The sequence below is a fragment of the Mauremys mutica genome, chromosome 16, assembly GCF_020497125.1.
Source record: "Mauremys mutica isolate MM-2020 ecotype Southern chromosome 16, ASM2049712v1, whole genome shotgun sequence".
In the NCBI taxonomy this organism is placed as follows: domain Eukaryota; kingdom Metazoa; phylum Chordata; order Testudines; family Geoemydidae; genus Mauremys; species Mauremys mutica.
The window spans coordinates 6,434,145-6,449,188 of NC_059087.1; the positions used below are offsets into that span (position 1 = coordinate 6,434,145).

Genomic DNA, 15,044 nt, shown 5'->3' on the forward strand with positions numbered 1-15,044 from the left:
GGGTGAAGCGCGAGGCCTGACTGCTAAGGAACGCGCTCTTGTGTGTACCGACTTGGAATGATCCCTTCTAGCTGCCGTAGGCCGTAACCGCCGTTGGCTTCCGGAATCCGTGACGGCCCGTTGCTCCTTGGCCCTTGGCGGAGGAAGGGGAGCAGGTGACGAGTGGACCGGAGCAGGATGGTGAGCCACCCCGGGGAGTGTGGGCGGTGAGAGGGAGCTCCCGACCCGCACCCTACGCTGGAGACGGCCCGGCTCCGGGGCCCTGCTGCCCTTCCCGCCCCCAGTGCGTTGTTGCCCCAGGGCCCCCGCCAGAGCGCCCCCCCCTCGCGGCGCGCCACCCTGCTTGGGGCTGCGCAATTCCTAGAGCCGCCCCTGCTCGTGGCGCTCACCGAAAACGGACTCCTCGTCCCAAAGCTTTAATTGTAGGGACAGTTCTGTATTGGGGCCTTGCTGTTCTTTAGACTTAACTGGACACAACATATAGACTAACCCGCTTACTGCAGAGTAACAGAATAACTAAAACTAAGCAGCAGTTTATAAAACAATCCCTGGCTTTTTATCTCTTGTTCGCGTGCATCTTAATGCCACGTTCAGACATTCATATTGGGTCCCACAGGCATTTAGACAAAATAGCAAGGTTCCTCTGTATTGCTTTTGAAGGCTGTTTTGTATTAACCATGTAATCTTCAACATTGTTTGCTTTAATAGTATTCATTTATATGAATAATCTTTTTTGGAAGTATATGTGACCAATTTCTTGGAAGAATAGAAATCCATGAAATTGGCATCAATGGAGATTCTTGGGGGGGGGGGGGGGGTTCTGATCAGTCACTGTTTCCTAAGTCAGTCTAATGTGAAATTCAAAAAGATTGGGTTAAAGAAAAATATTCAGAAGAATAACTGGTTAACTGGAAAATTACAACAGGTGGTATGAATATTTTGTGAAGTGGCAGCTTAAAAAAGTGTTCCAATATTGTTTCAGACCATTTCAGGAAAGCTGATTTTTTTAACACTTCCTTTCATAACATTAAAAAAATCATTATTTGGCTATTCTTATGTATATTTTTTTCTTTTCTGTTGCTTTCTTTTAACATTGTTCATGTTTCACCCTGTTTTTTCATTCCCCCTGTCTGCAATCAACTTCTTCATTCCAATAAGGCTGGGCACAGAGTAAGTTTACTCCTCTTGGCTCTTGCTAACACGGGTGGTAGATGATTTGTCAATGTTACTAGATGTTAAAATAGGTACGAATTATAGAATAGCCGCTAGCCAATCCATAGTCAAGACTGCAACTAAATTTCTGTTGAAAGCCAAATTCTTGTGTGCTTTTTGTCATGATTGTTGTGTCTGTCAGAGATAAATGTGATACAGTTAGTACAGCAGAAAATGCTGCTTGTTGTAGTCTAGCAAGCTATTTTGATAGATGGAAACTTGAATCTGAATTAGGGTCTAAATAGTTTCTCTCACTTCATCAGCACATATTTGATTCAGTGAGGTTGAGTGTCTAACTAAGAGCATAATTTGGGGGTGGGCATTACATATGTAACTAGTGTTGTGTGTAAATCTTGTAAGACTTGATTAAAGACCCCACATATTGTTTTGTTGCCATCAAAATCAGTTATGCTACAAAATCAGCCATATTAGGAAATTGTTTTAAAACTGTTTCAGTTAACATGGTTATGCTATCAATGTGTAGAGGATATAACATTGTTAAAATGTAACTTTTAAAATTTTCTAACAATATGGGAGCTCAAGTGTGTTAGCTCACTTTTTTTAAGTTTGTAGCACAGGAAGGCCAACATTTAAGTTTCTCCCTCCCTTGTCCTATCCAATTTTTAATACCGGTATAAACAAAGTGCTGGTGAAAAGCCTAACAGCCCTGAGGAATGAAGGCCTATCCACTGAACAGTTACAACACTGGCACTAGCCCAGCAAACTTCACTGTCTTGCCACTGTGCTTCCTTTTTCAGCTGGAAGGATCATCTTTAGGAGTAATAGGACATCTGTCCACTGGGAACTAGTGGAAGGCCTTACTACTTCTGGTAGTCTCAGAAATAAGAAGTGCTTTATATCACTACTGACTTGGACTTGAACCGGTGTCTCACAGGTTAAAGATTCTGTCTCACTTTACCAATTCTTTGAGTTATAATATTCCCCTCTCTTGCATAGTTTGGATACTTAGACTGAGCAGGCTTTCACAGCATGGGTAAAAATGCCCGAGCCATCTGCACTTCTGTTAATATTGTTGAGTGCTGCTGCATGGTTACTGGAATAAAATGCAAAGGACAAAATGTATAATGTAGACAAGGTTATGGTTCATTCATAGTGTAGCTACAAGTAGTGATATCTAACTTTTATATTTGTCTGGAGAGCAGCTAATGTTTATTTACAATGGACTTGTTTACACTGGCAATTTATAGTGCTGCAACTTTCTCGCTCGGGGTGTGAAAAAACACTCACCCAGCAAGTTTCAGTACTGTAAAGCGCCAGTGTAAACAGTGCGCCAGCACTGGGGGAGCTGTGCTCCCACCACTGGTAGCTATGCCTCTCATGGAGGTGGTTTTTTAGAGTGCCGGGAGAGCTCTCTCCCAGCGCTCTGCTGCAGCTACACAAGCCACGTTAAAGCATTGCCAGTGTAAACTAGCCCAATGTTATCACATTTTGGGTATTACCATATATCAACAACACTACACTTGGAAGAAAACAAGTAGTATATTGACTTATTTATCAGAATAATAGGAATGCGTGCTTTTTATCCAATGTTCATGTGGCCTGTAACAATTTTTTCTTTACAACCCTTTTCACACAGCTGTTGCATAATCAAGTTAAGCTTGGCTTATTGATACTTTGTCTGCATTAATTTTGTTTCCTAAATAACAAGTTTAAAAAGTCTGAGACATTACATTGTAGGCTACGTTTGTAATCAATTATTCAAATTAAAGGTGTGATGATAGTACAGGTGATTTATTTAATAATGGTGACATCCTAGATTTGAGATATAGACTAACAGAATACAAGTGATGGTTGATTGCTGACAGAATACAAGTGATGCACTTACTATACTTCATAGAGCGTTTCCTTTAATAGTTTTATGTATTCATAGTTCTGTTCTATGTTCAGCTTGCAATGCTCTGCTAAATCAACTTTTTGACAAAGATGTACTTGATACAGTCCAATGGAAGCTAAGATGTTTTATTTTTGTCTTTTGACAAACTTTTTATTCAATTAAACACTGAGACACACTGCAAGCTCATTTTAGGAAAACAAAATGAAGATTAAATACTGAAGTAAAGGGAAACTTGAAATAATGAAAGGGAAGTAGCCATAACTTAGACTTGGTCTAAACTTAAATTTTACCACTTGAGCTATGTCTGACAGGAATGTCTTTTTTACTAACAGCCAATATAAGGTGGACTGTAGATGCAGTTACACCAGTATAACTGTGCTTGTACTGGTATAGGTTATGCCATTTCCCCAAACCAGCATAAATTATACAAGTACAAGGACTTTCATATTAAGTGCATCTATTGCTAGAGGGTTTTACTGCCATACCTATATTGGCAAAATCCTTGTAGTGTAGACAAGGCATCAGTCTGTACCACTCTCCTAGTGAGACATTACTCACTTTGAGACCCACATCCCAATTGTAAGCTCAGTTTCAGTTTTTTTCAATAATTTTACATCAGAAATGCAGAATTGTGAAACTGAAGATAACCAAGCTTGCAAATTTCTTGCGTCTTGATTTTTATTGGCTCCAGTTAGGTTCTGTAATTCTTCTCTCCTTTTTCCTGTCCTTGACACCTGATAAGCTGGTATTAGTATTAGGAGACCTTCACATCCCACATCGATGCAACAACCTCCCAGCTAAGTTCAAAAAACTGCTGGTCCCAGGAAAGATACAGCACATCCTCTGCACCGGAAACCTCTGCACCAAGGAGAGCTATGACTACCTCAAGACTTTGGCTGGGGATGTTCACATTGTAAGAGGAGACTTTGATGAGGTAATGACCTCTCTACAAAGACTTTAAAAAAACAGTCCGACACTTGAGTTATAAATAACTCCCTTTACACCGTTTAAGGAAATGGACAAAATTGAAACAGTTATAGTTACTTAATAAAGAACAGGGTAAAATGACTTAAGCCTAGTTCTTACCCCATGCCCAACAAGGCCAAAGCTGACTCTTGAATTCATGTTGTTTGGTTTATTTAATTATATTTAATTAAGCATTGTAATAAAATAAATGAACTTATTTACCAGCAAATAGCCACTGTTGCCAAGATGTTGAAGTTCCTTGGTCAGATGCAGTTTTGTAATTCTAAATTTATTTTGAAACTGTAAATAAAACTTATTTCAATATTTCTATAAGCTTTTAATTCTTGGTGCCACCTTTAAGGCATATTTGGCTTTGATGCAGTTGATTTCTGGCTGGGTGTGGTATTCTTGCTAGAGGTTTCTGTATTCTTCAGTGAAGAAAAACTTAAGTTGAAGAGGGTCTCTAGCTTAGTCTCAGGAGTAGCAGGTTTTTGTGTTATATGAATACATAGCAAATAACTTAATTCCTTTTGAAGATGGAGTCTGTTTCAGTATATGTAATCTGTATGTTGTATATTTGTTTAATTTTTAGAACCTGAATTATCCAGAACAGAAAGTTGTAACCGTTGGGCAGTTCAAAATTGGGCTGATCCATGGCCATCAAGTTATACCCTGGGGAGATATGGCCAGCCTGGCACTGCTACAAAGGCAGTTTGATGTGGACATTTTAATTTCAGGGCATACACACAAATTTGAAGCATTTGAGCATGAAAGCAAGTTCTACATCAACCCCGGGTCAGCCACAGGAGCTTATAGTGCCTTGGAGAAGTGAGTTAAAATAAGTTGGACAGTTGTCTATTTACCTAGGTTTTTATATCACACCCATCATTGTTCATCAGCACTAATTTTACAGTAATAACTGTTCTAATACCCAATTATCATGATACATGTTTATCTTCAGGCCTAATACACACTAACACTAATTTGTGTTTTGAAATGTCAGTATTGCATTTCTGTATCACTTCTCAAAGGTTTGGGTCTAGAAAAGAAAAGGTTGAAAACAGCTGCTCAGCATGTGTGCGTATTTATTGTTGCTACCTATTTCCTGTGCACACATACTAGAAAGTAATAACTAAAGCCTTCCTAATCTTTGTCAGGTTGAATAGATAATCCCCAGCAGTGATGTTTCCTATCAGAGGAAACAGCTGCTGTGCAATGAGTTAATTTTTAGGGTTATTTGCTAGATAACCACACACATTGTGCTGCTGGTGTCCAGGATTTTCCTATAATACCTTCTAAATCCATTTGCTTAAGATGAGCTTGTTGAAATCTCTAGAATTGTTTTCTAACTTTGTTAATCATGCTTATAAAATTCAAATTCCTTGGAGCAACTCATTAAGAAATCTAGCTTTGAGAAATACCTGATGTTGGAGTTTTATAATTACCTGATATTAACAATCAGTTTTTCTTTCCAGCAACATCATTCCTTCATTTGTGCTGATGGATATCCAAGCTTCCACAGTAGTTACTTATGTGTATCAACTAATTGGAGATGATGTGAAAGTAGAAAGAATTGAGTACAAAAAACCCTAAAATGAATCTTCTGGTGCTCTTTACCATCTCATTCCCTCTTGTTCTTGTCAAGTAACTGAGCATTCAAGAACCACAAACTGTCTGCAATATTTGATTGTTTGCAGTATTAAATACTTGCTAACTGCTTGTAGCCTATAGCAGGGTAACTAGTTTATAATACATAGCTTTCAGACAATGGCACCCTCTTGCTTGTTTTCTATGTATGGTTCAGCTTGTAAAATATCCTGTTACGGTGCAAAATGCCTTAGGTGTATAATCAGTCTTGTTAAATAACAACCTTTAATGTTGTAATAAACTTGTTTTTCAATCAGTCAGGTTTTATTTATATAAAACTTATCTTGAATGATAAACCAATGTGAATGATAAAAAAAGTGAATGGTAACTTTTGTTGAAAGGGTACTTAGGAGGTTTCAACTTAGTTCCCCTTTAAACACAATGCATGTGACCAATAGAGTTTGAAACAATCTTGCCCCGAAAGAGAAGGGATATAGATCAAGTTACATGCTCCTCTGGGTAGCTGTTTCCAATAAGAAAATGCAGAAGTCTACTCTGGTCCACTCAGAAACATCTGGAGGGGAAGAAAAGGAGGAACACACGAGTTTAGTAACTTTTTATAGGAATAGAAGTGTTCCAAAAGGATAAGTTTATAGGAAAATGAGATAGGAGCATTGAAATAGGCATAAAGTTCCCTTTTTATAAAAGAAATATTGCATAGTATTTTATTTGCATATTTGAAACTTAGAATTCTACCATGAAATGGTACTAAAATAGAAAAATAACTAATATAGGAGAGTCTTTAACTGGTCCAAGAGCATCTTGTTCTTTAGTCAGAATGAATGTCTTAGGTTTCAGAATTTTCTCTTTAAACCAAGATAAATCGGATAACTAGAGCCTTTTACCTTCAAAATATCACAAGATTTATCTGCCAGAATGGGATTTCCACATTGTTTCTGATATTCTACTATTAGAGCTGCTGCATCATCCATGCTGTAAAGGACAAAATAAAGTTTGTTTCACAGCTGACAAAAAACTAATCTCCCTCAATTCCCATAATACTCTACAATGCAGAGAATTTAGACAATGTGCATTTAACTATAAAACAATGCATATAAACAAAGTTTTTGTGATTTCTCTTTTTATTTTCCAATTCCCTAAAGCAGGGGTGGCCAACCTGAGCCTGAGAAGGAGCCAGAATTTACCAATGTACATTGCCAAAGAGCTACAGTAATGTCACCAGCCCCCAGCGCTTCCTGTGCCCCAGCGCTTCCTGCCCCACCAGCAGCCCTGCCAATCAGCACCTCCCCTTCCTCCTGATCAGCTGTTTTGTGGTGTGCAGGAGGCTTGGGGGGTTAGAGGGTGGGAGGGCATGACAGGCTCAGAGGAAGGGATGGAATGGGGGCAGGGACTGTGGCCGAGCCAGGGGTTGAGCAGTGAGCACCCCCCGGCACATTGGAAAGTTGGCGCCTGTAGCTCCAGCTCCAGAGTCGGTGCCTATACAAGGAGCTGCATGTGGCTCTGGAGCCACAGGTTGGCCACCCCTGCCCTAAAGGCCTAACAGGAGTTTTGACTATTTTTCTCTACCCCTTTTCAGTAGATAATCCTGGAAGGGAAAAAGGTCTCCCTAAAACCTAGCTATTTACGTAAACCCAACACTTGCTATACCCTATACCAGGAGTTTAGACTTACAGTGGATTTCTATCCATGTGTAATGCTAAGTTTTAGTCATGGGTATTTTTAGTAAAAGTAATGGACAACTTACAGGCAGAAAACAAAAATTCACAGCCTGTGACCTGTCCATAACTTGCACTATATAGCCCTAACTAAAACTTGGGCCCTGGGGCGGTGGCCCGGGATAGCGGCCTTGGGCTCTGGGGTGGTGACCCGGGACCAGTGCTGGTGCTGGGGGAGAAAAGAGGGTTGGTGGGGCTGGCAAGCTCCCTACCTGGCTCTGCACAGCTCCCTGGAAGCGGCCGGCATGTCTCTGCAGCTCTTAGGGGGAGGGAAGGCCGGAGGTGTGTGTGGGTGGGGCTTGATGCGCTGCCCCCTGCCACGAGTGCCAGCAGGCAGGGGAAGAGTGCAGAACTCCCTGGCTCCTCCACCTAGGAGCTGCAGGGACATGCCTGCCACTTCAGGGGAGCTTCCTGGAAGCAAGTGCTGCCCCACACCATAACCCTCTGCCCCAGCCCTGAGCTCCCTCCCACACCTAAACTGCTGCTGAGGTGGAAGGTTCATGGTGGCCTGAGACTGGCCCTGGGGCTGCCTGAGCTGCTTGGGCAGTTTCGGAGCTGGACGCTGTGGAGGTCACAGGAAGTCATGGAATCCATGACAGACACGCAGCCTTATCCATTTGTGATCACAAAACATCATTGTGGCAAGTACAGTTGCTCATCTGGGAGAGTAAATATTTGTTTACCGCTGCTAAATTCCATAAAAAAACCCCTAGAGAGCCAGTCCCATGTGACCAGTCAGCTCAATAGGCTGTTTCGTAGTCCGCAGTTTGAAAACTGCTGCTCTGTGGAACTTTCAGTAAGCTTACTCTTTCCATCCCAGTAGAACACCTGTCCAAGTCTTACTGAGTCAAGGAGCAAAATGCCAACTCCTGAAGTTTGGTAACAAATAACTTTACCAAATAACTGATCCATTACTTTCAGACAAAGCCCCCAGCACTGTAAGCAGATTGCCAGGGAGCATGGAGGATTTCTTAGTCACCTTAAAGAAAAAACATTTAATTGTCAGTGCTTGTAAAACTCCTGGATACTGTGTGCTGGTAAGTCACTAGAGTCCTAGTAAAAGAAAGAGCTACAGTAAATACTGTAAGATTCTAACTTCCACAGGAGTTTTCTAATTTTATCTACCGTGCACCACCATACTACACCATGTTAACTTACCAGCTCTTGTTGGCAAGGTAATCCACTAATTCTTTCACTCTGTGAGTGTTCATCACTTGTAACTTCAATAATGGGAAGTATTTTGTTTTAAAAAATCGTTCATATTGTTTCTCGTTTATGATGTTGTCCAGAATTAAACACCTAATCTGAAAGTGGCAGAAGAGCTATTTAAATATTTTAGATACAATTAAATTAATTTTCCTATACTGAGCTCTTATTTGTTTGTCACGGGTCTATCCTACTAGCTTTTTCCCACTTGAGTCTCACATAAGGTGATTAGGGTTAATGTTTTTACAGCACTTTGAAAATATAAGCTCTCTTATAAAGAAGGTAGGATGATTTGAGGATTAAATATTCTTGTATCTCAGACAGGGAAATTAAGTAAACTCACCCACAGTGAGTCAGACAGAGCCAGAAAAACAGTATAGAGCTCTTCTTAGCAGTTTTGTTTGGTTAGAGCCTTGCTGTGTTTAGTTAGTACCATACAACTGATTTGACAGTTAGCTATTCTTCAAACAATGCTGCCCTCCATACATGGAGTGTGCTACAGAACAGCATTGTGTAATCACAGTCGTCAGTGAGTCAATTACAGAATAATTAACAGACTGCAAAAATGTATTTCCTTACAACTACTACTGACTTATTTTGGTAACGGACAAAGTGTACTAACAGTGCATCAAACTTGTGTTTTTCTTTGTCACCATCTTATTAATCAAGGATAACTTGCTGAACGGTGGCAAAAAGGGTTGGTAAAATCCTTGGATGTGTAAATGAGGGAGAAATAAGTAGGGAGGTGATCTTTCTGTATGGCATTGGTGTGACTGCTTCTGAAATAATGCATAAGGTTCTGGTGTCTACATCTTAAAAAACTCCACAAACAATTGGACAGGGTGCAGAAGAACTGCAAAAATGATTCCAGGGCTGGAGAAAATGCCTTACAGTGAGCGTTAAAGAGCTTAGTCTGGTTAGTTTATCATAAAAAAAATTGAGGTGACTTGATTAGTGTATAAATCCCTTCACAAGGTAAGAATATTAAAGGGCTCTTTAATCTGGCAGAGAAAGGCATAACCAAAACCAATGGCTAGAAGCTGAAGCCAGACAAATTCAACCTAGAAATAGGGAACAAGTTAACAGAGTGACTAACCACTGGAACAAACGCCCCATGCAAGTGGTGGGATTCTCTATCTCTTGCTGTCTTCAAAATCAAGACTGGATACCTTTCTAGAAAATAGGCTTTAGCCAGACACATTTTTGGGCTCAACATAGGAGTAACTGGGTGAAAGTTAATAGCCCGAGATACACAGGTCAGACTAGATGGTCTAATGGCCCCTTCTCCTCTTAAAGTCTATGAATAAGGAGATTACATTAGTTTATTTACCTGTGATGCAAAGCCTGCTACCTCACCAGTGTTCATGTGTTCATCTACTTGCTGTAGGACAGTCTCTGGGTTACATGAAGATAGGAAACCCTTGGAAAAATTAGTTTGACGTTAAACATATGCAGAATTTTGTAGTCTAAAAATTCTCAGAGGAACAAATGTTTTGAAACTTCTTGCACAAATGAGAAATTGGTTTGGTTTCAGTACATATTATTTGCTTAAGCTTTTGTTTTGATTAACTCCTGCAACATTCTACAGCAGAAATTATTATACACTTGCGGGCAACAGTTTGGATTTACTCCATTGAGAGAAATTCCTTGGCTCAGTTTCCCACTTCACAAAATAAAAAATATTGCATAAAGAAATACAAATAAAATTAAAAAATTTGTGAAACTAAAAATAGACAAGCATTTGTAAAATGTAGACAAACTAAACCTTGTAGATGTATTCACAAATTAATATTGTGCCATATGAATAGATAAATTAAAAATGTGTGTATTAGTACTGCCAGTGCTATCTTGGTAGTTGTAGGAGCAGCATGCAGGGCCCCATGAAGCTTTCACTCCATCCTCCTCCTTTACTCCATAGGAGCAAGTGCTGAGAGAAGGGAAAGGGAATAGTGAAGATACAGATTGGCAGCTGGGACACAGCTTTAATGCAAAGAAAGGTATGGGTCACAACATGTGAGATGCTCACATTAAATGTTCATTCTAAAGAGAGGCAAAGGTGTCAAGTGTCTCATATTAAGGAAACTAAACTATTAGGCAGATTACAAGTTTTAAAAATTATGGCAAACAAATTTGTCTGAACTAAGGCTTCACAGCACTATTTTATAGCTTACATAGGACTAAGGATTACATGATAATCACACTGAACATTATCACAGTAGCATCAATTTTAATTGCTTCTGCACATAGGTTACTTTTCTTCACATTCTGTTTACCGTGAGCAGGTGTTGAAATCTAGCATTTAGTTTTGGTTAATGTAAATTCTCAGTACTGATGGAAGAAGCAGATTAATTTGCATTTCCAATGAGCAATAAGCTCCATGCCTTCCTTTTGTGAGCTTTTTTGCAGGCTCAGGTGCATAGAAATGTAAACCACTGCTTACCTGAATCTGTTGCTCCCTCTTCTCAGTCTGGGGAATCAGCAGCAAGCATCCCAGAGCAAAAGCTGTAAGGTCCAACTGTGCATATTGCCTTGCAATTCCAATTATATCTAGATCAGCTAGAACAGGACACCTTCAGATGGGGAGGTGTCTTAATTAATATACTTATCCTTTTCTTCAGATTTGAAAGAAAGCTTATATTAATTCCAGGGTTGCATGGCTTTATACCTACATTATTCACTAGTTGCTTAAAAAGGGTATTTTTATATTGGCAATTAACAATTGCATTTAATGTTAGTCTCATTCAGCTCTGATGAGCCCCATACAACCCAGAGGAAGGGAGCACACAGTCCATGCTAATGTGCCCCGCTACCCCCCATTTCTCCAGTGAATTAACAGAAATAGGTTGTTAAATAGCATCTGCTACTTCAGTTAGGTATTATTAGATCAATAACATGCTGCAAATTCAGAAATTAATGGGGGCAAATTAGGGAAGTTACCAAAACTGCAGATGTATGTAATACATCATCTCTGTCAGGTAAGAATGCTTTTTTAAAAATGTCTGCAAGCGGGGAAAAGCCAAATACACATTTCCCTCCCCTTCCTTATGTCATTTTTTGCTTGTATCCCTCAAATACTAATCCACATAATTAAAAATGCAGTCACACCAATATTTATTGTATACATTGACCCCCATACATTATACAATATTGCATTTTAAAAAACTCTTAGAAGAACTATGTTTGACTTTGCAACCTTAATGTTCATGTGTAATGGATTAACCCCCCCCCCAAATCTGTGCTATCATGTGACTCTATTCTGACCCCCAACATGGGTCATCAGTAGAAGTCAGAACATTAGTTCCATGGCACAGACCAGTAACACATGAGCTAGTGGGAGTAACTAGTAAAAGCAGTAGGCTGATATTCTCTATGTGGACCACTCACTAAGTGGAGATGAAACATCTTGCCAGTGGATTTCACAGCTATTTGCTGACAGTGGGGGAACGTGGAGACTGAGGACTTCTACATTCAATTCCAGATTCTACAAAGCAGTGTATTCTAGTGGTTATAGGCCCTCCCGCCATTTCTCACCCCTCTGCATGCCAGTGTGGCTGCTTCTTTCTCCTCCTCCACAATGCCTTAGCACCAGACCACAGGAGAGTCTTCCTGCTCTCAGGTCAGGTGCTCTGGCAGCTGGGAGGAGCAATTGTCAGGGAAAAAAGTCCTGCTGAGCTCTAGCACCTCTGTTCTGAAGCATGCACAGTGCAGATGGAATCTTTACAGAATTTAACTGCCAAACAATTCTCAGTTTGTGCGAACTAGGATTTTTTCCAGGGGATTATAACTTGGGCAAATCTGGACAGATGTTCACAGAGAGGGCAAAAGGCACATACCTGATGCTAGGATGACTGCTTTCCTGCTAAATTTGAAGTCCCAGCACCAAAGCATGGAAGCACTAGAGCATTTTAAAAATGTTTGAACATGGGCAAAACAATGCATTTTCCCCTAATCATACTCTCAGAAATAGCTGAACCATTTTGGCTGAGACTTTAAGGCATACACCCAGCATGGGAAATTTCAGCCTGAATTGTTAAAATTTGGCAGAGTTAAAGCAAATGAAAACAGGATCTGACAATGGGAAGTGTCAGGCAACCTTAAGTGTAAATTAAGCAGCAATATCAGCTCTGCCTAGAATATTGTTCTAATATATATAGTATAACTACATATATCAGTGCTCTAAGTTAGAACCATGGCTTGAATCTCCTCTCTTTTGTGCTGCTATTGCAGTCACACCAATATTTATTGTAAATATTGCTATTGCAGTGGTTTGCAGACCCTTAGGGGCCCACCGGTACAATCAAGGAGGTCTGTGAACTGATTGGTTCCTACCAGAGGCAACGTGTGTGGGGATATGTGGGGTCATGCCTCGAGCACCCCCTAAATACCTCTATATATCACCTAGCATTGCTGTATTTTATCATTAGTATCAGGTAAGCTGTCAGTATTTTAATTTGCTGTGTTTTTTGTTGATCTGTTGAAATAATTTCTCTACAGTAATATTTGTGATAACTATTAAAGAAACAAATTAATGAGGGAGGAGTTGTGGATCTGCAGGTTTGTCTATTTAAGTTTAGGGGTCCCGGGGTAAAAATAAAGGTTGAGAACCACTGTGCTATTGTATCTTCTGCCAAGTTAGTAGTTACAAATGCAAGACAGAATTACTACTGAGCATAAGCAAGCACAATTCCATAAGTAAACAGTGCTTTTAAAAAGAGCTAGGTACTATTTTGTTGAAGTCGCCACAAGAATTTCTACAATTAGCTGTGGCAAAATTGTAGGACTTCATTAGAATGTAGACTGATACAAATGAGGGAGAACGAACCATTTATGCATACAAAACTCGATTTTGGATAGATTAACTTTGTGTATATACATCTGTGTTTGATTATTAGTGCTAATACCTTAGCATGTCATGTTTATTCTCTATAAGAATAGAGATCAACATGATTTTTCTATTTAACATTTTTCTTGTGCTATAAACTAATGGCCTGGGAAGTTTCTCATGCACTTCATGCTCTGTAAACACTATGATTGACTGCACTTTTAGAGTGAGATTCTATGATGCGCCTCTAAAGGCAGCACAGGACGCACAGCCCAGTGGAAGGGACAGGGTGGCTAAGTGGCTTTAAGTGAGCTTTGTATTGTCCAGACACTGGGCTTCTCCAGGGGCTGGAGCAGGCCCTGGTGTAATTTAGATGCTGTGAGTGGCTGTGTAACTTTTGGTACCTGTCCCTGGCTGCCTATGGACAGCAGTGCTGTCAAGAATCTACAGCACTGTGTACTGGGCCCTGCCCCCTAAAAACCTGCAGAGAAGGGGGCTGTCTTAGTTCCTGAACCACAGGGATTTCCCCCCAGTCAGATCCAGGGCTTTTAGAGTTTCTTTACACTAATTCAGCCTTTTACCGGGTGCAAAGGGTTGGAGGAGGGGTGAGAATCTCTCACTCAGTATTTCCCACCTCCAATCTTCCAACCAAATGCAGGATGTAACATTTACTTACTTCAGTAGAAGTACAAAACATTCACAGCATGCCTCTAACTGCTTAGGACTGGGTGGACAAGAAGCTGAGGGAAAAAAAAGAAAGGAGATATTGACAAACTAAAATACAGTACTGCCAGTACACAACCATGAAAGAGAGCTAAGGATAAACCTACCTGCAAGAAACGGTGCCAGAATTACACTTCTCCAAGCTCGGCTAAAGTTAAGAATCTATTGAAAGTAAATATATTTTTAGACCACCACCCATAACATTCACAAGCCAGCACAATATGGAATTTTGAAGATTGACAAATTCATTTTTTTAAACAACTCAACTTTGGACTAAGGTAATATCCATTATCATAGAATTTAAGCTGTAAGATTTTGAACATTGGGTTCTTGGATGTCTGCCTTCTGAGGCTAGTGTCTAAGCCCTATATTTTTCTTTTTAAACTCCATGGCTCCCAGAGGCAAATGGCATCAGACACTAAATAAATCTCAGACCTCCTAGTTAGTCTTTACCATACTCCTGACTTTGCAGGATTGACCTAGACAAAATAATGTCACCACCAATTTACAAAGCCCTCAAAATAAGGGTCTAATAAAGGAAGCAATGACAACCTTAAACTACAGTAGAACACAATAATAAAATTTGGAGTACTTGTGTCTAGCATGTTCCATGAACAGTTGGCAAAACTGTTCACAAAAAGGAAAGTGCATCATTATACCATTTTAGATGAGGAACTGAGGCGCAGCGCAAATTCATAAGAGATTTACATACCTGCCATAATGAAGGAACCCCAATAATTGCTATCAAGACTTCCCTGAGATAATGAATCTGAAAAACAATTATTCCATTACAAAATGTCTTAGTATTTTGTAGATTTATACAAGAATCTACAGGATTAAATGTTAATAGCATAAGTATAATTAAATTGTGAATTTGCAGTTCCTAAATTGGACAACCCAAGCAAACATTAATATTTTGTATGATAACATTCTTAAT

The 15,044-nt window shown here is 39.8% G+C and overlaps 2 protein-coding genes across 3 annotated transcripts in view; one reads left to right on the forward strand and one right to left on the reverse strand.

Annotated features, from left to right (window-relative positions):
• The first annotated feature begins 45 nt into the window (after nucleotides 1-45).
• Nucleotides 46-5,936, forward strand: VPS29 (VPS29 retromer complex component). Of its 2 annotated transcripts, XM_044989792.1 has the most exons (5): nucleotides 46-180; nucleotides 1,159-1,170; nucleotides 3,810-4,001; nucleotides 4,626-4,861; nucleotides 5,509-5,936. In XM_044989792.1, the coding sequence occupies exons 1-5, from the start codon at nucleotides 178-180 to the stop codon at nucleotides 5,624-5,626; spliced, it is 561 nt and encodes a 186-aa protein (XP_044845727.1). In that variant the 5' UTR covers nucleotides 46-177; the 3' UTR covers nucleotides 5,627-5,936. The 2 variants fall into 2 exon arrangements, with proteins under 2 accessions (XP_044845727.1, XP_044845728.1); XM_044989793.1 differs by lacking the exon at nucleotides 1,159-1,170 and having other exon boundaries at nucleotides 52-180.
• Nucleotides 5,665-15,044, reverse strand: part of LOC123350907 (kinetochore-associated protein 1-like) — a 67,928-nt gene continuing 58,548 nt past the window's right edge. Inside the window, exons 56-63 of the mRNA XM_044989796.1 lie at nucleotides 14,820-14,876; nucleotides 14,215-14,269; nucleotides 14,061-14,124; nucleotides 11,003-11,132; nucleotides 9,893-9,982; nucleotides 8,515-8,660; nucleotides 6,526-6,613; nucleotides 5,665-6,194 (exon numbers count right to left, since the gene is read on the reverse strand). Of these exons, the coding sequence (XP_044845731.1) occupies nucleotides 6,171-6,194; nucleotides 6,526-6,613; nucleotides 8,515-8,660; nucleotides 9,893-9,982; nucleotides 11,003-11,132; nucleotides 14,061-14,124; nucleotides 14,215-14,269; nucleotides 14,820-14,876 (654 nt within the window). The 3' untranslated portion in view covers nucleotides 5,665-6,170. The remainder of the gene's footprint in view (nucleotides 6,195-6,525; nucleotides 6,614-8,514; nucleotides 8,661-9,892; nucleotides 9,983-11,002; nucleotides 11,133-14,060; nucleotides 14,125-14,214; nucleotides 14,270-14,819; nucleotides 14,877-15,044) is intronic.

Excerpts from the sequence above, each read along its gene's own strand:
- VPS29 (XM_044989792.1), top strand. Across the intron at positions 4,002-4,625 it reads TAAGAGGAGACTTTGATGAG|AACCTGAATTATCCAGAACA; the intron begins GTAATGACCTCT and ends TTTAATTTTTAG. Across the intron at positions 4,862-5,508 it reads GCTTATAGTGCCTTGGAGAA|CAACATCATTCCTTCATTTG; the intron begins GTGAGTTAAAAT and ends TTTTCTTTCCAG.